At 40.1% G+C, this 27,813-nt stretch overlaps 1 protein-coding gene across 1 annotated transcript; it reads left to right on the top strand.

Moving 5' to 3' along the window:
- The first annotated feature begins 226 nt into the window (after positions 1-226).
- On the top strand, positions 227-27,813 carry Ube2v2 (ubiquitin conjugating enzyme E2 V2). The gene is made up of 4 exons (XM_051150562.1): positions 227-369; positions 12,675-12,823; positions 17,197-17,322; positions 27,137-27,813. Exons 1-4 carry the CDS (start codon positions 354-356, stop codon positions 27,281-27,283), a joined length of 438 nt encoding a protein of 145 aa, XP_051006519.1. The 5' UTR covers positions 227-353; the 3' UTR covers positions 27,284-27,813.

Raw genomic sequence — 27,813 nt, 5'->3', positions numbered from 1 at the left:
TTATCGTCCTAGACATTATTTCAATATTTAATACGAAGAGTCATTGAGGAATTTCCCCCTTGAGCATACTAAGAGACAATATTGGATCTTTAAAAGGCTTTTTAAGCTGTCTCCTAAGCCTTCCCGAGGTTTTTGTTTTGTTTTGTTTTTTCCTTTTCTTTTTAAAAAATTGTTGTTGTCCTTTTTGTTTTTGCGCTTATTAGGACAACAGTAGAATCAAGAATCCCACTGACCAGCCGGAGCACGAGCCCCGTACGTGCCCACTGCAGGGCCGTCTGTGACGGAGCGCGGCGCGCTGACGGAAGTGACGCTGACGTCCTGCGTGCGGCGGCCGCGTCTGGGAGCAGGAGAAGATGGCGGTCTCCACAGGTCGGTTCCTATCCCGGTCCGCCGCGCTCTCGCCACCGGCTGTCGGGCGGGCCGCGCGGGACTGCGGGTGCGCAGTGTGTGGGGCCGCGCGGGGGGCCGGGGGTGGGGGAGGCGGCGGGAGGTCCGAGCCCACTGCCCGCGGCGGCCCTGCGGGAGCACAGGCAGGCCAGGCCGCCGCAGCCGCCGAGCGGGGGGTGGGATGTGCCGGGGCGGCCCGGGTGGGCGGGCGGCCCTGCCGGTCAGCGGGGTGGCGGCGGAGAGGCATCCAGCATGGAGTTGGGGTGTGTGTGGGGGGTCTCGGCTGGGATTCCACCTGACACGTGCGGGAGGACGGCTGCTGTTCGGAGTCAGAGAGCCGAATGCGTGTTTCTTTTTTCTTTCTTTCTTAATTTTTAAAAGAAATTTAAATGAAAAACTACAGTATACCGAGTAAGGCGAAAGCCAATTGCAGAACAGTTGGTGTCTTAGACTCCTGTCTGCTATCAGCATCATGGAATAGGGGTTTAGAAATCCGATGACTTAAAAATCTGTTCAGTGTAAACAGGTTAAAAGTGTTGAGTTTTAGCACTTAAAAGTGATGGTTCATAAGATTTACAGTTTAAGTTCCTATTGAATCTAGGTTGCAGAAAGGGAAGAGGTTGAGTGGATGTTGTGATTGTTACATTTCAAGGTATTACCGTCATATAATTTTTCATACCGACTGAGTCGTGCCTTTATGTGTATAAGTGTCATAGACAGTAAAATCTTTAGCAATTCTACCTTGGGAAATACATCAGTGTTCTGGCCTTAGAGCTGAGGTCTAAGACCAAGGATCATTTTTAAAGTGACTTGTTAATGTTATTTGAAATATATGTACTTATAAATGGGGACATGTTTTTTGAGAGTTGTGCTCAATAACTTAAAATGTTATAAAATGGTGCATTGTAATATGAAAAATGTCAATTTGTAATTGCATTTGTTAATTGAAACATGACATTTAAGACTACTCATATGAAAGAATATTTAGTATTTTGAAAAGACCAGCAATTAGATAATATGAGTGACACATATTTTTTTTTTTTTTTTTTTTTTTTTGGTTTTTCAAGACAGGGTTTCTCTATGTAGCCTTGGCCATCCTGGACTCACTTTGTAGACCAGGCTGGCCTCGAACTCACAGCGATCCGCCTGCCTCTGCCTCCCGAGTGCTGGGATTAAAGGCATGTGCCACCACGCCCGGCTGAGTGACACATATTTTTGTTAAACTCTTTTGTTCTTGGAAATTGAGTGTGTACTATAAATAAGTTTTGAAGGATTATTTGCATATGTATTGCATATTAGATATTCTGTTTGTTACTTCCACTGGTCTTAGACCAAAGAAATGAGAAGAAACCTTGGTATAATTAAAATACATTTTAGAAAATTGAGCTTATTTATTTTTTGAGTCAGGGTTTTATGTAGCCAAACTGGCCTTGAACTCTAACTGAAAAAAAGTTTGGAGGAAAATCATTCAAATTAGACTTGAGAATTTCTGTTTAGAAAATTGAGAAATGAAAGAAGTAAAACATAATATGTAACTGGTCAGGAATAGAAGAAAGATTATAATATAGTGCTCTCTCCATGATGGATAGCAGAGCTCAGAGTATTCCTCAAAGGATGAACTTAGTGTTTCAGTCTAGGCAGTGACTTTGACACATTCCCTCCTAGACGACAAATTCTTTTACAGCCTTTTCCCATGGAGTGGGTCTGAAGTTTCTTCCCTTTCCGTGTGAGTCAAGGGGTTTCATGGACTTAGCTTATTACTCAAGGGAAAAATGTTTAATATTTACTACCTGTGACTCAAGATATCATTTGATTCAATTATTATAAGTAATTTACAGTGTAAAGAAAGAAAGGTTTCTGTTCTGTGGCATACCTATAATCCTAGCACTGAGGTAGCAGGATTGTGAGCTCCTGATGAGCCTGGCTAGCCTAAACCAGCTAGTGTGTTCCTGTCTCAAAAGGGAACAGAAATTGGGCACTCTTTTGTAGCAGTTTTAGATTTACAGAAAATCTGTGGAAGATGCTATGCATGTCTTACATGCAGTCCTCTTCCTTTGATAGCTTTGTGAGACATGTCTGTCAAAATTAATGACCCACTCCATCAACATGCTGACTGTGCTCATGTTTTTAGTGTCACGATTGGATTGTGTTAGTGTTGTGATGGGCTGTAGTTCCTTTGAATGCAGATGCATGGTAGGCTTAGGGGGAAAGTGAGAGTTTTCCTTTTGTACAGGTTCTTAGACTCAAGGCAGTCTGTTAATTGGAGCCTCATATAAAAATCAAGGAGCAAATTACATATTTCTAACATAAAACGACACAGAATACACATTGCCATTTCAAAGAGGAGGAAACGGAGCCCGGTGAGGAAATACTGCAGCAGTGCAGATAGAACCCGCAAGGCAGCCAGCAAACCCTGAAGCTTCATGTCTGCTGTCAGAGGCCTTAGAAGGCTCTGCTCTCGAAGCTTTGCTGCCTGCAACGCATTCTCTCTTGTAGCTGCTCTGCTGGGAGAGACATCCCATGGCTCTAGCATCTGCCCTACAGCATAGGTTGCCCAACAAAAGTCCAGGCTTCTTTTTCACAGCTTCACAACAGTGTCTTCTTAGGGCCTCCTCTAGGACTGCCCTGCCGCGTGCCTGGCCTCCGGGGCTTTCCTTACCCACAGAGGAAGGGTCTTACGACCGCTTTGCTGCTTATGTATTTCTCTTTACTCTAGAGCCAGAACAACATAGACAGCATTGGCAGGTGACTGCCGCTTTAGGTGGAGCCTGGACCCCACATTTCAGCACGTTTCCTTTGTTGTTGTCTTTTAGGAGCTGTACGTTCCTCAGGCCTTTCCTTTTTACCATCTCAAAGTTATATATCCTAATGTTCTTTTCACTTTAAACTGTACGTTTTGTATTTTTTCCCCGCTTGCTCTTTTCCATTATAGACCCCATAAGTGATCACCATGAGACAGTCAATATTGTCTGTCTTGAAGTCTCTGTTACGGAAATTAATTTAATACTTTTCAGCTTAGCCTTAGGCAGATTCTTAGGACAAGGGCAGAAAGCAGCCACATTTTTTTGCCAAAATATCAAGAATTGTCTAGTCTTGTTGATGCTATTCTTCTTCTGAAACATCCTGAGCTGGGCTGGGCCCCCGTAGTCCACACCGCGTTCAGTGTTCTTGTCTTCCCAACCTTCTACTAAGGGCCATTAAGTCCTTACAGCGTTCAACTCCCTTCCTAGTCCCAAGTCCTAAAGTCTTCCATGTTTCTCCAAAAATACATCATGACTAAGCATTTCATGTCATCAGCCCAGTCCCTAGTATCAACTTCTATGTTGCCTTTCTGTTTCTGTGACAAAACACATCAAATGTTTAATTTGAGACTTACAGTTTCAGAGGATTAGCTCATAGTGGAACAAAGGCTTGCCATCCACACAGCATAGAGCCTACATCTTGATCTGCAAGTTGGAACCAGAGAGATGGTACACTGGGAATAGTGGGGGGTCTTTTGAAACTCACCCTCAGTGACAGACCTCCTCTAACAAGGCCAGACCTCCTAGTTCTTTTTCAAACAGTTCCACCAACTGGGGACCAAATATTCAAGCATATGTATATGGGGGCCATTTTCATTCAAATTACCGTAAATGTCTAACCACCACCACCAAGTATTTATTAGATAAGACTGGTGAACAGTAGCTCTATGAACTTGATTTTCTTAAGGGATTTTGAAGTTACCATGGGAGGGAGAAGCCAATAAAACCCTGATAAAGAGCTGACAGCTCTGAATGGATGTGAGTTACTGATATGCACATGGCCATGTTGGATCTACGGGAAACTGGTAAACCATCCCTCCGGCTCAGAGGGATGACCAAGCTTGAGTTGGGATGGGAGTAGGAATGGTAGTAGTCTATAAAAAAAAAAACCTAGCAACTTAGTTTCCTCCTCCCTATGTTTACAGCCTGAGACTTGTGGCCTCCACAGACCTCCTGAGACTACTTCTTGCCTCTCTGCTATAGTAAAGATGCTGAGGTTCTCACTTGGGTGTGTAGTTGGTACCATTCCATCAGAGTGCACACAGCTCAACAGTCCCCAGCTTTTCTGTCTGTGTGTCTGACCTTCATTCCCTCATTGCTCCTAGTCGAGTTTCCAGGACCAAGCCATGTAAGACACAGCAGATCCTAAGTTCTAATCTTGTGAAAAAACGCCACTCTTCTTTGACTCCTGACATAATCATATGGACGCTGAAACTTGAGTTCAGTTTTAGGGAATTATTTCTACCATAAAAACCCAAAACAGGAGCCAGGTGTGGTGACACACGCCCATAATCCCAGCACTCGGGAGGCAGAAGCAGGCAGATCAGTGTGAGTTCGAGGCCAGCCTGGTCTACAGAGTGAGTTCAGGACAGCCAAGGCTACACAGAGAAACCCTGTCTTGAAAATCCAAACCCAAACCAAACAAAAACAAAAATTAATACAAAACCCTAGCAAAACAGCTTTACTGAGATGTGTACTATTTAAGTCTATTTAATGAGTACAGTTTATTTGAGTTTGTATTTAGAGATGTGTGAAGTAGAACGAACTTAAAGAGAAGGCTACTCAGACACTGAATTATTGATTTGTTTAGTGATTTACTTAAAGCACTGCTTGTGCTGCCTATTTATCAATCACAATTTCACTTGCTACCTGAAGCAATGGGTCTTTGCCCTTAGCAACTTGCTGTCTTAACACATAAGCTTGCAGTTTTAGAGAACAAAAGAAAAATTCTAACTGGAGCCGAAACTCAAGCCTTGGAGGAGTCATCCTGGCTCTGGTCATTTGGTGGTCTCTCTTTCATTCTCATTGGGTTTCAGAGCAGTGATGAGTCCACCACACGTACAGTCATGGCTACAGTCATTTAAAGCATTTCAGTTTCATAGGAAGTAACCTAAACACATTAGCACTATACTGCTACCTCCCAATGTCTTGCAGCTTCCAAATTACTTTCTGTCCCAATAGATAAGCCTCTTTTTCACTCATGTCTTTTTATGAGTGGAACCATGTTATATATGATCTTTGTGGTCACCTTTTTCATTCTCTGTAATGGTTTGGATAGGACTGCCCTTCCAAAAGGCCCTATGTTGAATACTTGGTTCTTGTTTGGCAGATCTAGTCACTGAGGGCTGAATGATGAATTCAATGGGTTAGCCCATCGATATTCATAATTTGGTAACATTTGGGGAAGGGTGGAAAGTAGGAGATAGAGCCTGATTAAGGTTACTGGAGTTGCTTCTTGTTCTGTCTCTTTCTTCTCTGGTTTTGTGCTTCCTGATGGCCATGAGTTAAGTAGCTTTCCTCCACCATGCCCTTCCATTCTGATGGGTCTACCTTCTTACAAGTCTAAGACCAATGGGGACACCTGAGGAAGGACTATTATTCCAGGAAACTGCCCTCATATTGTTGAGGCAATTTGTTACAGTGATGAGGAGCCTTACACCTTGTGTAATGTGCTCAAGGGCCATCTGTGTTGCAGTGTACATCATACTTTTATACTGCTTGTAGTTGAAGAAATGTGGAATGTCTATACCACAGTGTTTATTTGTCCGTTCACCTGTTGATGGGCTTTTGGTTACCTTTAAATTTTTATTTTGGCTATTGGGAATAAGGCTGCTATGAACATTTGTATCTGTTCTGAAGTATGCTTTCTTAATGTACACATCTAGAAGTGGAATAGCTGGGTGATGACTGTGCCAACTGCTAGAGGAACTGCTGCTATGCTCTTCCAGAGGGAGCTGAGTTTACAGTCTTAGCAGCAGTGTCTGATGATCTTCCTTTTTCCACATGCTCTCCAGTGCTGCCTGACTTTTGGTCCTAGCCATCCTGTGCATGGGGTGTGGCATGGTGTCTTACTGCTTTGTTTGAGAGTCAAGGTCTGATTATTTATTCGTTACTCTAAAAGACTCATTTAACTGTGCAGTGAGGACAGCCCATGTCTGATGCCAATCTATTCCTGGTGTTTTTCTTTGGCTTCCTTCATCTCTTCACCAAAAGGTTAGCATATTCTGCAGCCCCCTTTTTATTAGTGTGTTTCTTCAGAGCAGTGTGTCAACATGTGCGGGACGAGTGCAATAATGAGTGCTTTGGTTTTGTGCTGCTTATTTTCTTTGAGGGCTTCCTAGCAACATATTGGTGGACATCATTGTCTTTAGAAAGACTGACGAGTTTTCAGTTCTGCTAGCTCTTTTAGGCCCCACGTACCAGGGCTTAGTAGTATCTGTCAGTGCAGGAGTCCCCCCGCCCCCAACCAAGTTGAGAGTGCTCTGATGGCGTCCACATTGCATCTGTGAGCAGATTTGTGCTTCTTATCTCCAGTTCTCCTTGGTTTAGAACAATAATGTGTATTATTCTGCTGTGGTCAGGACACCTTACCTTATGGGAAAGCCGTCACTGATTGGGACCATATAACCTTTTCACCTCTCATCAAAGCTTCAGCATCTACTTCTGTAGCCATGCCCTTCTCGTCAAGTGTGGAGTTCGTATTCATCATTCACATTAGTGAATGGCTGGAATGGAGATACTCAGCTTCATCTTGACACAACTGATCACCTAGGAGGTACCGTTGAAAGAGCCTTACTGTGGTTTTGATTGGCATTGCCCTGATGGCTAGTGATGCTGTGTACCCTTTTGTTTGTTTGTTAGCCATTTATATGTTTTCTTGAGAAGATTTATGTCCAACAATTTTTTTTTTTTTTTTTTTTTTTTTAGTTTTCAAGACAGGGTTTCTCTGTGTAGCCTTGGCTGTCCTGGACTTGCTTTGTAGACTAGGCTGGCCTTGAACTCACAGCGATCCGCCTGCCTCTGCCTCCCGAGTGCTGGGATTAAAGGCGTGTGCCACCACGCCCGGCTTTGTCCAACAATTTTGTTTTCGTTTTTAATCTAAATTTTGAAATAGTGTGTCATTTATTTTAAGCTTGAATTACTCTGCAGCCAAAACTGAAATATTTTTAAAAATTAATTCTTAGATTTGTGTGTGTGCGTGTACATGTGTGTGTCTGTCTGTCATCTGTCAGAGGATAACTTGTGAGGAGTTGAGTTTTCTCCTTCCACTATGTTGAGTTTAGGGATTGAACTCAGCTGTCAGGCTTGGTGGCAAGCACTTATGTACTGAACTATTTGCCAGTTGTTCTTGAACTCTTGACCCTCCGGGCTTCACTGACCAAATAATGGGATTGTAGGTGTGTCACTGTGGCCAGTTCTTGGACTTTTCTTAAATTGGGCTGCTGTTTCTTTTCTTCTTTTTAACTGATTAGCTGGAGAAGTTCTTTATTCTAGATAGGAATTTCTTCTCAAATAATTTACTTTGCGTGTGTTTCTCCTATCTTTGTCACTTGCTTTCCCCTAACGTGCATAGATACGGTAATAGCAGAGCTAAATTTGATTCCATTTAAAAGGCACACTTGTTTTCAAATCAACTCGCACAAGTACTGATGTCTTTTTATGTTTGTGGGACTTACCTCAGTTCGTACTGCTGTTTTCAAGTCTGCCTGTCAGAAAGCCCAGGGGGCCAGCTCTTTTTTGTTTCCCTTCTGTTGAGAAGTTGTACTTATGGGAACAAACGAACATTTCAGTTTCTCTGCTCTTCCTCCTCCTGACCCCCAATGCCTCTGCTCTACCATTAGGTGCTGACCTCAGTAGAGTCTGGGTACCATTTCTGTCTCTCTGAGGACTTGGGCTTTTGAGTTGTTGCTGCTGGTCTTAGGGCCAGGGTCATCCTTTTCCTTACTGCCTTGCTTCAGGAGATGAAGATAGTACCCTGCCCATTCCTCCCAGACAGTGTGTTGTCCTCCTCCTTCTTTTTGGTGTGGGATATCATCTTCAGAGCCCTGTGTACACAGTGGCTTTTGGTTAGTGCTTTATTGCCTAGATTGCTCTTTGTTTTCTAATTGATGACCTTATTAGAGTGGCTGTACATGATTACCATGTGACAGGGTGTCAGGAGTCTGATTTTACCTTAAGTTTAGCTTTACATTAAAAACAGCAATACTACTGGGCATGGTGGCGCACACCTTTAATCCCAGCACTCAGGAGGCAGAGGCAGGCGGATCGCTGTGAGTTCGAGGCCAGCCTGGTCTACAAAGTGAGTCCAGGACAGCCACGGCTAACACAGAGAGACCTTGTCTCGAAAAACAAACAAACAAAAAACAAAAACAGCAATACATAGCTAATAATCAGTCATGTTGCAAACCATCTATTTTCTGGACATACTGTAATTGTGCCTGGGTCTTTCAGTGTAGTGACTGAAATGTTACTGAAAAGTACAAATGCATGGATTGGTATACTGTTGTTACTGTGCTAGTATCATCTACCCAAATTACAAACTGCTGTTAACTAAACAGTACAGGTAAGAGGTAATTTCCTTATAGGAAATGCTTGTTATTGAATAGTCTTTACTTTATTTTTGAAGTGTTTACCTCATAAACAATGATTTGAAGGAATAGCTATTTATTTTGTTTCATATAGTCTTCTGATTATGGAAGTTAACTGTAACTTCCCGGATTACTAAGAAGAGCAGTTTTAACCAGTTTATGGTCATTGTTAGAAGACCACACATCTGTCTTTTAAAGTATGTGCCTAATTTTACTGAGAAATTAAAACTGGAAGAGAGAAGCCAGAGTGTGTTGTCGTTTTCTTGCACTCCCTACTTTATTTTAAGGAAAGCACCCCCTGCATAGTTCTGCAGTGAACACTGTTAGCTGTATCACTGAGGTGTGTTAAGCTACTCTATGCTCTTCCTCAAGCTGTCTCTTTCTTTGTAACATCTATATCCTATACAGATAGTTTAGTGGCTTGCATTTGAATAAATAGACTACCTGATGTTATCATTGAGGTTTACGATCTTAGGGAGAGGCATTTTGTTTCTGGATGTTCAGTGTCAGAAGCACTTGGTTAACAAATATGAGAGAAAAATAAAAGTAAATTCAGCAAGTTTTAGCTGGGTTCCTACTTTGTTCTTATCATTCCTGTGGTATTGGCTCCATGCCAGTGATTTAAGAATGAGAAAAGAAGCCGGGCGAGGTGGCGCACGCCTTTAATCCCAGCACTTGGGAGGCAGAGGCAGGCGGATCGCTGTGAGTTCAAGACCAGCCTGGTCTACAAAGTGAGTCCAGGATGGCCAAGGCTACACAGAGAAACCCTGTCTCGAAAAACCAAAAAAAAAAAAAAAAAAAAAAAAAAAAAAAAATTACCATTCTAAAGTGAAAGATTCCTAAAGGTGTGTTATGTCCAAATTCATTAACATAACCAAGGCTTGTTTTTCTTTTATCTAGTGGTATTAATATGTAGCAAATAGATGTGTGAGTGAATAATCCATGTAGTTTAGGGTGATGGATATAGAGGGTCAGAGTCCTTGTGGTTGTTTACATAAAAAGTAACCATTGTGTGATTGGGTCTTTTTTTTCTATACAGTAATATATTTTCTGTACATAGTATAAGATATTTTGCATACCATCTAAATTGGAGGTCCTTTGGCTTGTGGCTGAAATTATAGTTCAGATGTTTCCAGTGTTTAAAGTTTGATTTGAATTTTGTTTTTTCATTTTATCAATTCTAGGTCACATTTTAGTGTTTAACGTATGTCCTATAATTTAATTGGGTACTTTATTGTACTTTTATGTAGCTGATGCTGTTTTAGATTTATAAAGAGGTAGTTATAAATCTATTAAGAGGTACTCTTTGGGGTGAATGTGTTAGATTTAAAACAGTTATTACAAATGTTTCTGTTCTCATCTGTGAATGAAACATGTTCTCATTTTAAAATAGAGAGTTCTAGGTAGCCAGAGCTACATAGTGAAACCCTGTTTCAAAACAAAGGAAAACACATAACAAAACAAATATATTTTAAATGTTAAATACATTTTTGAAATACTTATTTGAGAAACTAAAATTGTTCCAATGACTCTTCATTTTAGCAAGATAATCTTACCTGTGTTTCTTTCTCTGTGAATTAATGTGAATAAAATTTTTACTATTAAACTAGAGTTTGTATAAACTGCATCTGTAGATGATGGCTGCAATTTAATTGCAAAGATTTTGTTTTCTAAAGCTTGACAGGGCCAGAAGTATAGCTCAGTGGTAGTGTGTTTGTGTGGGTTGCTTGAAGCCCTAGGTAGTGGTTGAGTGATGGGGGATTATCTGGCAGATACAGAGCTCCTTTGGTCAGGGACAGGAGCCTTAACTATTGAGACCCTCCGTGGTTCACCTCCGTATTCTAGAAAATCTTACCTTTTGTTGCATTTCTTTTTTTTTTTTTTTTGGTTTTTCGAGACAGGGTTTCTCTGTGTAGCCTTGGCCATCCTGGACTCACTTTGTAGACCAGGCTGGCCTCGAACTCACAGCGATCCGCCTGCCTCTGCCTCCCGAGTGCTGGGATTAAAGGCGTGCGCCACCACGCCCGGCTCTTTTGTTGCATTTCTAAGATTGAATGAAATTCCCAAAAAATACTGGGATGTGTATATTCATGTACGTCATTTGCTAATTGAACTATCTAGTTTTGCCCATTAATTTTATGTCAAGAGTCCTTGGCTGAGAGGCTCAACTAAGGGAAAAGGTTCATTTTATGATGCTTTCCTCATGGTATTTGTTTAAACCTGAATAAGTAGGAATTTATATACTTGCTCAGTACTGTTGGTTATGTTTGACACAATGCTTTTTTTTATTTTTGAAAAGTAGATGACAGTTTTGTTTCTCTGGACTTTTTTTATATTTAATTTTTTTTACATATACATTTATATTATTACACCTATATAAAATAAGCCACATATAGCAAGAAGAGCCACAGAACATTCAGGAATTACATTCATGTTAAATTCATAGTATTTTGGCTGTTTGTATTTGGCAACCTTGAAGAAAACATTTTCTTATCTTGGTGAGTCTAAAATTCTGAATGTAACTCAATATTTATCATCTCTATCAACTTAAAACATCAATCTAGACCTAAAAACATCTTAACCCCTAAACAACTAGGCTTAATTGTGAAATTCAACTATTTGGTCTTCAACCCCATCAGAGACTTGAGAAGGAGTAACATTAATTACCTGAGTAAACAGTAAATACAGGTTAGCAGCTTCCTAATTTTATAATAGTTAAAAAAAATGACAGAGACAGTTTGCTGCCTGAACAGTCACACATAGCTCTCTAAAACGTTGGAGCATCATCTTCAGCCTTCTGTCCTAGTATATCTGACAGGCATATTTGTGAGGCAGGAACTATTGAGGACTTTCTTACCCTGTCTTGGCAGAGTTGGGCTGTCGACTGTGCCTGTATCCAAGCTTGCCAAGTTTTAGGCAGAATTCTATAATGGTCGAAACTAGGCCATTTTGCCACGTGGCTGGTTCGCCATATTTGACGCTATCTCCATAAGGAGGTTCATTGATTTCATCACCATCTTTGAGGTCGGCTGGGTGTTGCCGGGAGTTAACCTGTCTTGTCAAAGAATCATTAAAACAATATAAACATCTTTAAATGCCATATTCTGTAGGACTCTGAGGTTTTTGAAGACCTTAATAATCTAGTGGCATTTTCATTATTTGAATTTTTTCAAGACAGGGTTTCTCTGTGTAAACTAGGCTGATCTCGAACTCAGAGATTTCCTTACTCCTGCCTCCTGAGTGCTAGGAGTAAAGGCATGTACTACCACCATCCAGCTTTTAAAAAAATACAAATTTTTTCCATACAGGTATTTTGATCATACTTTATTCTTCCTAAACCCTTCCAATATTTTTCAATCTTGTTGTCATGTTCTGTCTCTCTCTGTCTCTTTCTCTCTGTGTCTGTCTGTCTGTCTTTCTGTGTGTAAAAATTGAACCCCCCCAAAAGACAAAAATAATAAAATGAAACAAAAAGCCTATCCACACACAAAAATGGAGTCTGTGGTGTGTCGGCTTACTACTCCTGGGCACGGGCCTGTCCTGGAGTGTGATTGATATGTACAGTGACACTCCATTAGAGAAAACTGACACCTAGGAACTCTCAGAGACTATTGCAGCATGGATAAGACGCACAGGTTCAAACCAGACAGAATGCCAGAACTGAGAAGGGCAGATGAACACAAAGTCCCACCTAACCAGGAAGCTATTTGCAATTGATATCTGCTTGCATTTTCATTTTGAGGTATTCTGAAGTCAGATATTTCTGGAGGCACAATACTTATTTGATTTGCTTTTAGGTGAAATAATGTTTGAAAACCAATTACAGAAGGTTTAATTTAAACATGAATTTCTTAATAATTATGAGCTTTTTACATTGACACTGACTTTTTTTGTATAGGAGTTAAAGTTCCTCGTAATTTTCGCTTGTTGGAAGAACTTGAAGAAGGACAGAAAGGTGTAGGAGATGGTACGGTTAGCTGGGGCCTTGAAGATGATGAAGACATGACACTTACGAGGTGGACAGGCATGATTATTGGGCCACCAAGGGTCAGTGCTATAAATTGTACATGTTTACATGTTTATTGTTTATTTCAAGTGAACATTCAATTTTATTGATATTAAAGACAACTATAACTTTTGACAGAAAGAATTCCTTCAGTTTTATAATTCTGTGTACATTTATTTATTGATGCCTCCTGTGTGAAGTGTATAAGCTTGACTATCAGGAGGACTGGGGAGGAGGAGGAGTGGCATGGTATTTCACCCCCAAAGTGTTTGTGTTTTAATAAAGAAGTAATAAAAATCATTCCAAGTGCTAGATGCTAATATGGCTCAGCAAGTTCACCCTATTTCTTCCAGCTGGAATCATTGAGGAAAGCAGAGCATAGGAGCTGCCTTTGGAATGGTAGGATTTCTGAAAGTAGAGATGGGGACAGAGAATGTACCATATCAGAGAGGAAGAAAAGTGAAGAAGCGGAGGGGATATTGGGAAAAACTGTGTCATATGTTGCCTGCTCTCTTATGTGACTGAAGCTTACACATTGTTGTGCCCACTGTTTCACAGGCCTATATTGTAGGTCTTAGTGCCCTGGTTTATAAAATAGAGTAGCAAGTAGTTTGGTGATAGAACATACCACATGGGGTTTTCAACCACAAGAAAGAACTGACTCCTCCTCCTCCTCCTCCTCCTCTTCCTCCTCTTCTTCCTCCTCCTCCTCCTCTTCTTCTTCTTCTTCTTCTTCTTCTTTTCTTTTTTGGTTTTTGGGTTTATTTTTTGTTTTCTTTGTATGCATTTGTTCTTACATCTTTCTGGTCTGTATGAAGTTTTTAATTTTTCCTTGATGGAGAAACTTTTTCTCCAGTGTTCTGTTCTGTTCTCCTCCTCCTCCTCCCTTTCCTCCTCTTCGTCCTCCTCCTCCTCCTCTTCCTCCTCTTTCTTCTTTCTTCTTGGGGTTTTTTTTTTTTTCTTTCTTTTTTTTTTTTTAGTTTTTTAAGACAGGGTTTCTCTGTGTAGCCCTGACTGTCCTGGACTCACTTTGTAGACCAGGTTGGCTTCAAACTCACAGAGATCCACCTGTCTCTGCCTCCCAAGTGCTAAGATTAAAGGCTTGTGCCACCACGCCTGGCACTCAATTGTATTTTTCATTCTGTGCTCTTATGCAGTACATTGACCTTCTGATGAAAAAATTTTGCCTGTTTTGTTTGGGTAGAATGTAGGTTGTTTTTTTTTTTTTTTTGTTATTAAAAAAAGAAATGTTACCTGTAACTAGCAATGTTAGATGAATGAGTAAGTTTTTTTTGCTTTTGTTTTTTTCAAGACAGGGTTTCTCTGTGTAGCCTTGGCTGTCCTAGACTCACTTTGTAGACCAGGCTGGCCTCAAACTCACAGTGATCCACCTGCTTCTGCCTCCCGAGTGCTAGGATTAAAGGCGTGCGTTACCACACCTGGCAAATGAGTAAGTTTTATGGCATTCGCTGGTGTTGCCTTTGCAGTCTTATACCGAGTCTGTTATGTACACAGCTTGCAGACTTCATGTACATTCATAAAAGTCTCCTTCTGATCTCTCCTGCTCTGGTTCTTCCATAGGATACTTGAGAAAGCAAATATAAGATTGCTGGTTAAAAGACTGTAACTTGGTATTTATGATGAAAACTGATTTTTTTCCACTGCCTGTAAACATTATGATAATCTAACTAAAAAATTGAAAGCAATTGATTTTTAACATTTTGGCATAGAATGGTTTGAAGATTTAAGTCAAAACTTGGTAAAATATAAATTTGAAATTATTTAGATTGGTTTTTCTCCAGTGAATGCCCTCAGTGGACCTTGTATCTGAAGAGCGTGTCTGAGCTTTTCAGTGGTCCTGCAGGCAGACTCTTAGCATAGCCCCATGGGGAGGACACACTACAGCGCCTACTTTATTTCTCATCTGTTTGTGTCCCCAGTTAATTCATAAGCTACTTGCATTTGCTGGTGTCACTGACATAAGGTAATACTATGTCTTGTCCTTGCCCAGTTGGAGCCGAAGGCTGATTCTGTAGCTTCAGTCTCCCAGCTCACTGAGACACAGGCACAGAGATGCGTGGCCTTCTTTCTCCTCCGTGGGCCATTGCAGTAGAGCTGTAGGGGAGGAAGACTGAGATGTTCGATACACAGTCATTTCATGAGAGTTCCATGACAAGGTAGCTTTATAATGAAGACCCAGAGAGCTTTACACTGGCTTCTTTTTTTTTTTTTTGGTTTTTCGAGACAGGGTTTCTCTGGGTAGCCTTGGCCATCCAGGACTCACTTTGTAGACCAGGCTGGCCTCGAACTCACAGCGATCCGCCTGCCTCTGCCTCCCGAGTGCTGGGATTAAAGGCGTGCGCCACCACCGCCCGGCTCTACACTGGCTTCTTTTTTTTTTTTTTTTTTTAAAGATTGATTTATTTAGTATGTATACAGTGTTCTGCCAGAAGAGGACACCAAATCACATTATAGATGGTTGTGAGCCACCGTACAGTTGCTGGGAATTGAACTCAGGACCTTTGGAAGAGCAACCAGTGCTCTTAGCCTCTGAGCCATCTCTCCAGTTCCTTACACTGGCTTCTTAAGAGTGTACAATCTGAGTGTTGGTGCACAGAGAGAGCCTGATCCTGTAGTATTAAACAGGGTAGGGCGCACTGACCAAGACCTACCAGCCTCTTCTGTACCCCTGCCCTTTTAGGGATGACCTACCTACCTACCTACCTACCTACCTACCTACCTTCCTTCCTTCCTTCCTTTCTTTCTTTCTTTCTTTCTTTCTTTCTTTCTTTCTTTCTTTCTTCTTTCTTTCTTTTTGACTTTAGAATATGAGGCTTAATGGCCTACTTTAGGTTATGCCTGCCAGGTTTTGTGACATGATTCAGTGGAGAAGAGGAGAAGGACTTGTTTCTATTTATTTTGTGTTTGCTTTTGCTTTTCTTTGTGTGGGGGAGGTGTTATGTAACCCAGGCTGACTTCAGACTTGAGGTGATCCTCTTGCCTCAGCCTCTCTAGTGTTTGGGTTCTAGTCATACCACCATGCTTAACATTTTTTGTTTTTGTTTTCCTTCTTTTTAATATTCCTTTAGATAATCTGATCTGCATTCCAATTGGGGAACCACAAAAAGATTTTCTCTTGAGAACTGCTTGATTTAATTCATTTTTATATAGCACCAAATTGTTGGGTGTATGACTGTTTCCTGTCAAATTTGGGTAATTTTTATAGAGCTGAAGTATTTAATAACATATCAGATTGTTTCATACATTTCTATTATAGTATTTTAATGATAGAAATCTGAAGTCTACTTGAGAGTTGCTCTTTTTTTATCAAAACTGAATGTCTGGCTGCTGGGTGTGGTGACACACACCTGTAATCCCAGCAGTCAGGAGGCCTGTGTGAGTTTGAGCCCAACATGCCTACGAAGCAAGTTTAGGACAGCCAGGACTACAAGAGAAACCCTGTCTCGAACAAACCAAAAACCAACCAGCCAACAAACAAACAAAACCCAAAAAACAAAACAAAAGCTGAATGTGTTGGTGAGATTTGTAGTTGTTAACATGGCTTATTTTCTCCCTAGTTTTATACAGATACCAGTAGGTATTAAATTTGTTGTTTTCTTTTATTATGTAATTTCCTGTTTCAGTGTTAAACTAGTATGTGAACAAAAGCTATAATGAGAAAGAAAAGCTAATTATATCATGAGAATAAGCCCTGAATAGCCTTGAAGTGTATGTCATAGCCTTAAAATTCCTGTTGTATAGCTAAACTTCATTAATTAGAGACAGTGTTTGAAAATAATGTGAAAATATAAAGTGTACATTAATTCAGATAATGGAGTTAATGAACTATAGATTCATTAAATAATAATATAAATAATGGGAAACAGGAAATTGTCTTATTGCTGTAAGATGGTATGTTATGACTTTCCTTTTGCTAGAAGTAATTGTCTGCCCATCTCTAAGAAGTGATCATAATTTTTTTATCCAGCAGATCCATGTGAGAATAAAAAGAAGCAATGTTAGTATTACCAAAATAATAGAAACAAATGAGAATGTTCTGGAAGGTGGAAATGTGTAATACAAATCTCACACTTTTCAGTATAACTTTTTATTTAAAAGCAAAACCTAAATTTAAGGTTTCTTTTTCCTAATTTGTTATAGGCAGCACCATTTGTGTTACAAAAAGTAAGTTCTGATTACTCTGATTTCACATTGTAGAATTATTTTAGTTCATTCTTTAACTATGCTTGGTGCATTTTTCCTGACTATATAGTTCAAGTAACTTTGTACAGAAGTTTGTACACAATCACAAACATCATAACAAGTATATTCATATTATATTCTCTTTATTGACAGTTGGGCAGTATTTTAGTTTTGTCATTATGACCATCCCTTCTTTTCCCTATCCTTTCAGACAAACTATGAAAACAGAATATATAGCCTGAAAGTAGAATGTGGATCTAAATACCCAGAAGCTCCTCCATCAGTTAGATTTGTAACAAAAATTAATATGAATGGAATCAATAATTCCAGTGGAATGGTAAGTTATGATAATAACTTCTTATATAGCATATACTATGTAGCAAGAGTTTTGAAAAGTTTTGTTCAGCTGAAAGTTGTCACCTGTATAGGCAGGATCATTGGGAGTTTGAGCCTAGCCTGGCCTTCATAGTTGGCCCTGTTACAAAAAAGATAAAATTTGTCACTTTCATTTTCTTTGCCCCCTCGCACCCCCTTCGAGATAAAATGTCACCCTGTAGCTAGCTCCAGGCTGGCCTTGAACTCCTGCTTCAGCCTTCTGAGTACGGGGAGTACAGGAATTAAGCCACCCTTAAAATCTTTAGGTGTTTACAAGTTATGATAACATTTTTCTTAGGATTTTATTAATTACATCAATAATCTTAGTTTGAATAAATCTTTGCTTGATGAAAGACTATTTTTCTATGGGTGATGATGGCGCACTTACAAGGCAGAGGCAGGTGGATTTCCATGAGTTCAAGGACAGCCTGGTTTACACAGTGAGTTCCAGAACAGCCAAGGCTACACAGAGAAACCCTGTCTCAAAAAGCAAAAACAAATTAGTTTTTAGGGTTAAGGTATTTTTTTTTTTTTTTTTAGATTAAAAGGATGAATATTTATAAAGGGTATTTTTCTTTGAGGAACAAGTATCTGAATATTTATGGCTGAACATGGTTGGCATATTAAAGTAGATAACAAAAAGAGTAAGCTGTCTGGACCCATGTAAGTTAGTAGGATAGTCTGTTTCTTTCTTTTTTTCTTTCTTCTTTAAATCTTTTTCTTTTATAAACTATTTATTTATTTTTATTTTATTTTATTTTTATGTCCGTTACTGGTTTCACCTGCATGTATGTCTGTGTGAGGGTGTGAGATCCCCTGGAACTGGAGTTATAGACAGTTGTGAGCTGCCATGTGGGGGCCTGGGAATTGAACTCAGGTCCTCTGAAAGAGCAGCCAGTGCTCTTAACCACTGAGCCATCTCTCCAGTGTCAGGGTAGCTGAATTTCTATTTGCTTCTAATCTGTTAGGGATCTTTACTTACGTAAAACATTATAGAAATTACTAGAAAATGAAATAAAAAGATAGGCAAAACACTAGTTCACATTTTGAGGGTAGGAGTGCACTTAGTCTGGATTGTTAGTCTAATTTTTCTGTAAGCACAAGCTGTGACTGACATTGGATCTGCTTTTAACAGCAGCAGCCCTAGTGCATATCCTGTGGCCCAAGGACAACTCCCTTTTTACTCTCAGTTTCATTTAGTAAAGCTCAGACAGGAAGTAGCTAATGACCTTCAGCCAGTTTTGGAAACCTTGCCTTTTGATTCCTTTTATTCCAATTAAAAAAAACTTACGTTCTTCATAGAAACTTAGAAAAATACCAATAATGAAGGGAAAACTTGCATGCTCATCCCAGTGGTTCAGATTGTGGCTAAATAATTAGAACTATTCAGGAGCTATTTGAAATTGGAGCAAAGGAAATGAAAGAAAATGGAAGGAGCCACTAAGAACACAGCAGTGTTTATATGAATAAAAGCTTTTATCAGGTGTGTGTATGGGGGCATTAAAATATTTTCATAAAGATGAGAGAGATAAAAGATTTGAATTCTTTGTTATAAAGCTAAGTTTTGCAGTGTTTAACAGAAAAGATTAATATTTAATGTTTTTTTTTTTGGTTTTTCGAGACAGGGTTTCTCTGTGTATCCTTGGCTATCCTGGACTCACTTTGTAGACCAGGCTGGCCTCGAACTCACAGCGATCCGCCTGCCTCTGCCTCCCAAGTGCTGGGATTAAAGGCGTGCGCCACCACGCCCGGCTCTGTTTAATGTTTCTTACACTAGGAGTTGAACCCCAGTTTTCTCCAAGAGCAGCCTAACAGAGTCCTGCCTGACCTGGACTCGCTTAGTAGACCAGACTGTCCTTGAACTCACAGAGATTTGCCTGCTTCTGCTTCTTGAGTGTTGGGAGTAAAGGCACACGCCACTGTACCCAGCTAAGCATCTCAGTTTTTAAATTGAGAAAAAGATTCTTTTTCTACTCTGTTTTTTGTTTTTGTTTTTTTGGGGCAGAGTTTCTCTGTGTAACAGAGCCTTGCCTGTCCTGGAACTTGCTTTGTAGGCCAGGCTGGTCTTGAACTCACAAAGGCCTCTGCCTCCCCAAGTGTTGGGATTATAGGCATGTGCCACTATGCCCAGTGCTCTACTAAGTAATTTTAATAAAAACCCAGGTAGCCGAATTTAAACACAAAACGTTGGGTGTTTTATTATCTAACAGTTATAAAAATAAATATAAGTTAAAAATTGTTAATATTCCTAGAGAAGTTTGTTTTCTCCTGCTGACAAATTTGAATTAACTTGTTTAGAATTTGAGTAGGGGAGTGGGGAGATAGGCTGTGAGATAGCTCAGTAGCCTGAGCTCAGAGCAGCTGAGGACTTGCTGCACAGTCCTGATAACCAGAATTTAAACCCTGGAACCAACATTGAAAACAGTGTCCAAGGCCTTTAATCCCAGCATTTAGGAGGCAGAAGCAGGCGGATTGCTGTGAGTTCGAGGCCAGCCTGGCCTACAAAGTGAGTCCAGGACAGCCAAGGCTAACACGGAGAGACCCTGTCTCAAAAAACAAAACAAAACAAATCAAAACAAAAAAACCGCCAACAACAACAACAAAAAACGATGCCCAGGGTATCATACCTGTTATCCAGCACTCCTAACGCATAGTACAAAAAACGCACAGAAACAAAAAACCAAAAACCAAGGGGACCTGTAGGAAGGGGAATGGTGAACAAATGGTGCTTGTCATGGGAATGAGAAGGTCTCAGCAGGAGAAAAGTTTAAAGTACGAAAGCAAGGTGGCCAGCGTGTTGGGAAGAGATGAGCAGGGCTCCTTATCTGTGATGTTGCAAGCGTGACAGATGTGCTTGAGGGAAAGTTGTAGAAAGGACCAGAATATATGCCATAGGAGAGGCCATGCCTCACGTGCTTTGGATTCAGACTGTGCTGCTGAATGAATTTTTCTTCTGTGAAAGTTAAAGTTAAGGTTCACCTTATCCTAGATCTCAGGCAAGAGGGTGGTTGAGGATGTTGGGTGACTTCTTTAAGTGATATACTCCCCAATAGTCACTACAGTACCCACAACCCAAGAACCCCCAAAAAAGACCACCAGGGCCTGATGCCGATGCAAAAAACATGAGGACCTTTACTTTTTGGACTTGAGCTTCGCTCTGATGGTCTCCAACACAGTGGTATCCAGAAAGAGCCCTGCACTCTGAGCTGAGGGTAAATTTATAGGTTCCTATCCCTCCCAGCTTCTCAAAGCAGGGGCGTTCCAGCCTAGCAAGTGCCTGTTGGTTGAGTAATATACGGAGGCCTAATGTCCAAAGATCACAGGCTACAGAAAAAGGTGCCAAGACCACCCGAGGCTTAGCTTTCTTTGTTCTCTTTGTTCACTATTTTGGCCAGGGAAGTGTCTGATTTCTTACTAATAACTCTATCTCTGGTGGGCAGGAAGAATGTGTCCATAAAACTGGGTCTTTTATCAACTCTATCTCTAGTGGGTAGAAAGGCTGATCCCTCCCTGCAGCTGCCCAGATTATCTCCTGTAGGCCTATTTCTTAAAATTTGCCCCAGGTGACCCTGAAATCTAATTTTATTTCTTCTGGTATTTCAGTCACAACTGTCCAACCTCACCTAATGTTTAGAAAAATAGAGAGGATTCCTAAGTTCTCCATTGAGTGGTCTTGCTAAGCACAGGTAGTCTCTGGCCAGAAACAAAACAAAACAGAGCAAAGAATTGAAAGTTATATATGGAAGAAGAAAGCTGAATAGCCAAGAAACAGTCAAGGAAATTTATTACTTCAAAATTTACCTATTTAGGCCACCAGGGAAGTTTCCATCTCTAAGAGACACAGTGTAAGGGGCTGGAGAGATTGATGGCTCCGTAGTTAAGAGCTTTGTCTTAGTTTTCTATTGCTCGGATGAAACCCTGAGCAAAAATAACTTGGGAGGAAGGGGTTATTTCAGCATACAGTTTCACATCACAGTCTGTCACGGAGGGAGCTAGAGTGCTGTCTCAAAACAGGCTGTAAGCCTGGAGGCAGGAGATGATGCAGGCCTGGGAGGATTGCTTTTTGCTTCTTAGCCTGCTTCCTTATTTTATCCAGGACAACCAGCCTAAGGGTGGCACTACCCACAGTGAGTTGGGCCATTCCACATCAGTCAGGCTTGCCTACAGGCCAAGCCTGTGGAGGGAGTTTCTGCTTTGATTACCTTAGTGCCTGTCAAGTTGACAAAAATGAGCCAATATAGGTATGCATTCCTTTTCCAGAGGAACTAGGCCACCATGGTCATCACCTTGCCTAGAAGCTATCAGCTGGTCAACCTCAACTTTTTTCTTTTGCATGTTTTTAGTATTTTAAATTTTAGTTTATAAGCTGGAGAGATGGCTCAGAGGTTAAGAGCACCTTCCAAATCTCCTGAGTTCAATTCCCAGCAGCCACATGGTGGCTCACAACCATCTATCAGGAGGTCTGGTGCCCTCTTCTCGTGTGCAGGCACACATGTAGGCAGAGTACTGTATAAATAATAAATAAATCTTTAAAAAATTTGATTTACATGTATATGTTATGGCTCTCTATAAAGGAGCAGAACTTACAGACTGTGTGTGTGTGTATGTGTGTATGTGTGTGTGTGTGTATGTGTGATTTACTAAATGGCTTAAGTATCTGTGATTTACTAACTGGCTTAAAAGTGGTAATCCAACAATGGCTCTCTTTGCAGAGATCTGGTAGTTGTTCAGTTCAAGAAACTGGATGTCCAAACAGTCTAGTTTGGTGCTGGAATCCGGGAGGATTCCTAGGAAGCTACTGCTCTTCAAATCTGTGTTGGAATCCCAAAGAAGTAGATTCTATTACTTGTAAAGGAATGCTTAAGACACAGTATTGATGTACTTGCTAGCAAGAGTGAGGCAAAAACCAAAGACTTCTTACTTTGTTGTTTCTTTACCTTTATGTGAGATCCTACCAGAAGGGATGGCACAGTAGGGTGGGTCTTTTCACCTCAAGTTGGTCATCAGCTGCACTCTCTGGGTACTGGGGCCATACTCAGACCCTCTGGAAAAGCAGCAAAGACTGTGAAGCGCTCTCTCCGTTCATGTCTTCTACCATTACCTGGATGTAGTGTGACTAGTGTTTCTTGGGGAATGCACCTAGCAATGGAGTATGTGTTGAACTGTAAGGCTTAGTATGTACAGAGTGTGTCAGTGCCTGTTCCACGAGTGGCATATGAATATTTCATCTGTGTACTTGCTCAGTAATCCTTTATTTGGGATTTGAAAATTGAAAAGCAATACTGACTTAATTCTTGGAATATAGATGTGAGTTTAGAGGGGTTGAAATAGTAAGATAAATGTTAGATTCAAGAGTTTTTTCCTCATTGATATTCAAGAACTTGGCTTTGTGTGTTAGTATTTTTGAGATGAGATCTTGCCTTATAATTCAGGCCAAGTTGGAACTTGTGATGCACCAATATAATTGGCTGGATAGTTATTTTTATAAGTAAATAGAGTTTCATATTGACTGTTAGTAATTGGGCGAGGATAGTTTTATGAATTTTGAGGCTAATTCATGTTAAATACACAGATAGTCATGGTGGGTGTTGGTGTAATTGTTCTTTTTATTTATTTAGTAAATCTTCCTTGTCTGTGGTTAGAGGGTCGAATGTATTACAGAGCTTCATGCTTTGAGGGCTCAAATGTTGGAGGTTATTTTGCATTATAGACTGATAAGGTGCAGATTTTGATATGACAGGATATTTATTTTCTCGTGCTCCCCTTCTTTCTCCCCATCCTTCATGTTGACGGAATGCTCAATATGGGGCAGATCCAGTTCCAAGTTCACTTATATAGTCGTGAGTCAACAGGCTTTAATTCCTTGTAGAGCCTTCGTTCCTTAAAGCGTTTTGAACATGTTTCTGTAAAACCACCCACAATTTCTTGCCACAGAGACCTCTTGATAGGACAGTTACCAACTAAACTGTTGACGATATCTGTTTAATAAGCAAGAGAATGACAGCCAACAAAAACAACATGGACTTGTCCCTAGGGTTTTTGCTGCAGTGGTGAAACACCATGACCAAAAGTAAGTTCACTTACTCTTCCATATAACAGGCAATCACCAAAGGCCTTCAGGGCAGGAGCTAATGCAGGAGTCGAGGAGGCGTGCTGCTTATACAACTTGCTTACAGAGCCCAAGACCACCCACCCAGCGATGGTACTGCCCACAGTGAGCTGGGCCCTCCCCCCGTCAGTCACACAAAAAAATGTCCTGTATGCTTGCCTACAGCCCAGTGTTTTAGAAGCATTTTTTTCAATTGATGCTCTTCCTTTCATATGACTGTATAGCTTGTATCAAGTAGACATAAAAACTAGCCAGACAGGGCTCTAGAAAGTGACATTTAAGAACTGTACATAGAGGCTGGAGAGATGGCTCAGAGGTTAAGAGCAGTATCTGCTCTTCCAGAGGTTCTGAGTTAATTCCCAGCAACCACATGGTGGCTCACAACCACCTATAATGAGATCTGGTGCCCTCTTCTGGTCTTCAGGCAGAAAGAACATTGTATACAGAATAATCAATAACTAAATCTTAAAAAAAAAAATGAGCTGTACATAGAAGCTAGTCACATATACAAATGACAAGCTAATCTGGAGGTGGGAATAGTCTTATGGCTTAGATTCTGGTGATGATTCCAGACAGTTTACTCACTGAGCCATTTTGCCACCTCCAAGGAACTATTAATTAAAAAACAAACAAAAAAGGCCTGTCCATATGCAAATGGGGGGTTCAGTATAAGAGCCATGGGTCTTTAAGAGACATCTTCCCAGCTGCCTGTCTGCATCTACTTTAGTCTATGCATTATAGTTATGTTGTTAGCTTTTAATTACTTAGTTTTAAGAGTTCTTTATACACTGGAGAAATGCCCTGCGTCATACATTCAGTTTGTAAGAACTTTGTTCTCTTCTTTGTGTTGTAGTTGTTTATTTACTTTATTGATGGTGCGGTTTGTGGTACACTTGTTTTCAATTTGGTGCTTTGTTTTGAGGCAGGACATTACTTTTTTTTTTTTTTAAGATTTATTTTTATTTATTATGTATATAGTGCCTGCATATACACCTACCAGAAGAGGGCATCAGATCACATTACAGATGGTCATGAGCCACCTTGTGGTCTCTGGAAATTGAACTCAGGACCTCTGAAAGAGCAGACAGTGTTCTTAGCTGCTGAGCCATCTCTCCAGTCCCTAGGACATTCTTGTATTGCCCAAGCTGATCTTAAACTCCTTCCTTGCTCAAGTGATTCTTTGCTTCAGCCTCTCAAGTAGCTAGGACTACAGATGTGTGTCATCATAGATTGGCCAAGCATTTTTTTTTTTTTTTTTTTTTTTTTTTTTTTTTTTTTTTTTGGTTTTTCGAGACAGGATTTCCCTTTGGAGCCCTGGCTGTCCTGGACTCACATTGTAGACCAGGTTGGCTTTGAACTCTCAGCGATCTGCGTGCCTCTGCCTCCCGAGTGCTGGGATTAAAGGTGTGCACCACCATGCCCAGTTTGCATTTCTAATTTTGATCAAGTCTGTTATTTTTTGTTGTTACTGTTAAGTCTGTTTTAGGCATTGTGTTTAAAAATTATTGTCAAAAATTGTATCATGAAAGTTGACTTCTTTATTTTCTCCTATCACTTTTCTGGTTTTAACTCTCCTGATCTATGGCATATTTTGAACTTTTACTTATTTAAATATTCTGGATTTCCAGATTGTTTGTATTTATCTTTCTACAAACAACATTGTAACTTTGTACCATTTTGAAATAACTTTTTTGTACAGTTTTTCTTCTTTTCTGACATTCGAATACACATTTTAGGATTAACTTGCTCATTTTTAGGGCAAAAAATTTAAAACAAAGCAGTTGTAAAAATGTGGTTTTTGAGGGTCTTACGGTACAGCTCTAGGCTCTCCTGAGTGCTGAGGATTGCAGAAGACAGCTACCATGCCTGCCAGGTTGAAATTTTAATAAATATTTATTTGAATATATAGATCAATTTGAAGAATATTGTCATGTTCAAAGTATTAACTTTCTGATCCATGTATACTTATTTAGGTATTTTATTTCGTTTTTATAAATAGTATTTTAGTTACTGGTACATAGGTCTTATTAATTTTGATCCTATTATTGTAAATAGCATTATTTTCTTAATTTTAGTTTTCAGATTCTATGCAAGTGTACAGAGATGCAACTTTACGTTTTTAAACATGGATACCATGAACTTCCTAGCTTTAGTAGTTTTTGTCCCCTCACTTTCTCTGTCTCTCCTGTCTCTTGTCTACTCTCCTTCCTCTCTCCTCCCTTCCCTGTCTCCCACCTCCTCTACTTCTCTACCCTCTGGCCCCTTCCTGCCGTCTCCCCATGTTTTTTGAGACAGAGTCCTGCTATGGATTCCTGGCTGGCCTGGAACTCACTGTATAGGCCATGCTGGCTTCCAGCTCACAGAGATGTGCCTACCTTTGCCTCTGGAATGCTGGGATTAAGGTGTGCACCATCATTCCTGCCTTCTAGTAGTTTCTCAAATGTCAGAATGTACAGTTGTCTAAGTACAAGATTATGTCATCTGCAAGGAGTAGTAGTTCAACCTTCTTTCTTCCTCTTGAGTTTTATTGAACCTAGAAAGGAGTGTTCTGACTAAAGTTAGTAGATCTAAAGTTTGTCTTATATCAGCAACTTCAATTCACGTCTTAATCATTAAGAAGGATTTTAAGCCTAGCGGTGGTGGCACACTCCTTTAATCCCAGCACTTGGGAGGTAGAGGCAGGTGGATCACTGTGAGTTCAAGGCCAGCCTGGTCTACAAAGTGAGTCCAGGACAGCCAAGGCTACACAGAGAAACACTGTCTTGAAAAACGAAACAAACAAACAAACAACAACAAAAAAAGGATTTTAAGTGTTTACAAAATAGCTATTTAACATTTATATGCATATAGAAATTCTGGTAACAAGATGCTGCATGTTTATTGTGAAATACAGAAAATGCTTCATCCAGAATTTTAGAAAATCTTGTTAAAGAATATTTTTAAAAAATGCATAGTTTTATTTATTTTTAAGATTTGTTTATTTATTATTTATACAGTATTCTGCCCACATGTGTGCTTGCAGGCCAGAAAAAGGCACCAGATCTCATTATAGATGGTTGTGAGCCACCATGTGGTTGCTGGGAATTGAACTCCGGACCTACCTTCCTTCCTTCCTTCCTTCTTTCCTTCCTTTCTTTCTTTCTTCTTTTTTTTTTTTTTTTTTTTTTTTTTTCGAGACAGGTTTTCTCTGTGTAGCCTTGACTGTTCTGGACTCACTTTGTAGACTAGGCTGGCCTCAAACTCACAGTGATCCACCTGCCTCGGCCTCCCGAGTGCTGGGATTAAAGGCGTCCCCCACCACGCCCGGCCACTTAAGAGCTTTCAAAGAACAAACAGTGCTCTTATCCTCTGAGCTATCTCACTAGCCCAAAATATACAATTTTAAAATACATTAATAACAAAATGCAGATTTTGAAATCTGTAATTTTATAGTATATCATTCTTATTAAAGTATATTTAATAAATCAGTATATAGTATATTATCATCATTATTAATACTATTAATTTTGTTTCCTTTTGAGGCAGCGTCTCCATATCTAGCCCAGGCTAACTTGAACTTAGAATCCTCTTTTCTCTGTTGGGGTTACAGGTGTGCTCCACCATGGCTAGCTATGGTTCTGTAATGCTTGATAAGTTAATTTTCTCTCTTCTCCTCCTCCTCTCTCAGGTGGATGCACGGAGCATACCAGTATTAGCAAAATGGCAAAATTCCTATAGCATTAAAGTTGTGCTTCAAGAGCTAAGACGTCTAATGATGTCCAAAGAAAATATGAAGCTTCCACAGCCGCCAGAGGGACAGACGTACAACAACTAATAGTGGATCTCAAACTTGTCTTAAATCAACAACCTTCTACTCATGTTAATGTCTTGATTAAATATCACCATGCAGAATACCCACACATTAAGTAAAAGAATTCCAGCTGGTAAACATGACCCGGACAGTTGTAAGAATATATTTAATATATGTGCACCTATTATGTTTTCAGGTAACAAGAGAAATGCAGCACATTTTTTCTTTCTCTACTTAAAGCACTGTCATTTAAACATGAACCTGAAGTATTCAAAATTAAATTCAGGTTTTCAAGACAGAAGCATGGCAAAGGAGTGTCAGATGGCCACGGAAACCTTTGTCTCAAGAAGGAAGAACAGGAATGGCATGCTTTATCCATCGTACTTAGAGCTGCAGTTGGAATTGTTTAAAGTAGCAGGTATAATGGATAGTCAACAAATTGTGTTAACTCTTGAAGCGGTGTGGGTGCTGACTACTATTAGTATCAAAAATAGGTTCAGGATTGTTTTGATACCTGTATTTATAATAAAAAGATGTTTGGGGGTATTGCTGAA

This window comes from Acomys russatus, chromosome 8 (genome assembly GCF_903995435.1).
Source record: "Acomys russatus chromosome 8, mAcoRus1.1, whole genome shotgun sequence".
Taxonomy (NCBI): Eukaryota; Metazoa; Chordata; class Mammalia; order Rodentia; family Muridae; genus Acomys; species Acomys russatus.
This window is presented reverse-complemented; position numbering and strand designations above follow the sequence as displayed.

Excerpts from the sequence above, each read along its gene's own strand:
- Ube2v2 (XM_051150562.1), top strand. Across the intron at positions 12,824-17,196 it reads TGATTATTGGGCCACCAAGG|ACAAACTATGAAAACAGAAT; the intron begins GTCAGTGCTATA and ends CTATCCTTTCAG. Across the intron at positions 17,323-27,136 it reads TCAATAATTCCAGTGGAATG|GTGGATGCACGGAGCATACC; the intron begins GTAAGTTATGAT and ends CTCCTCTCTCAG.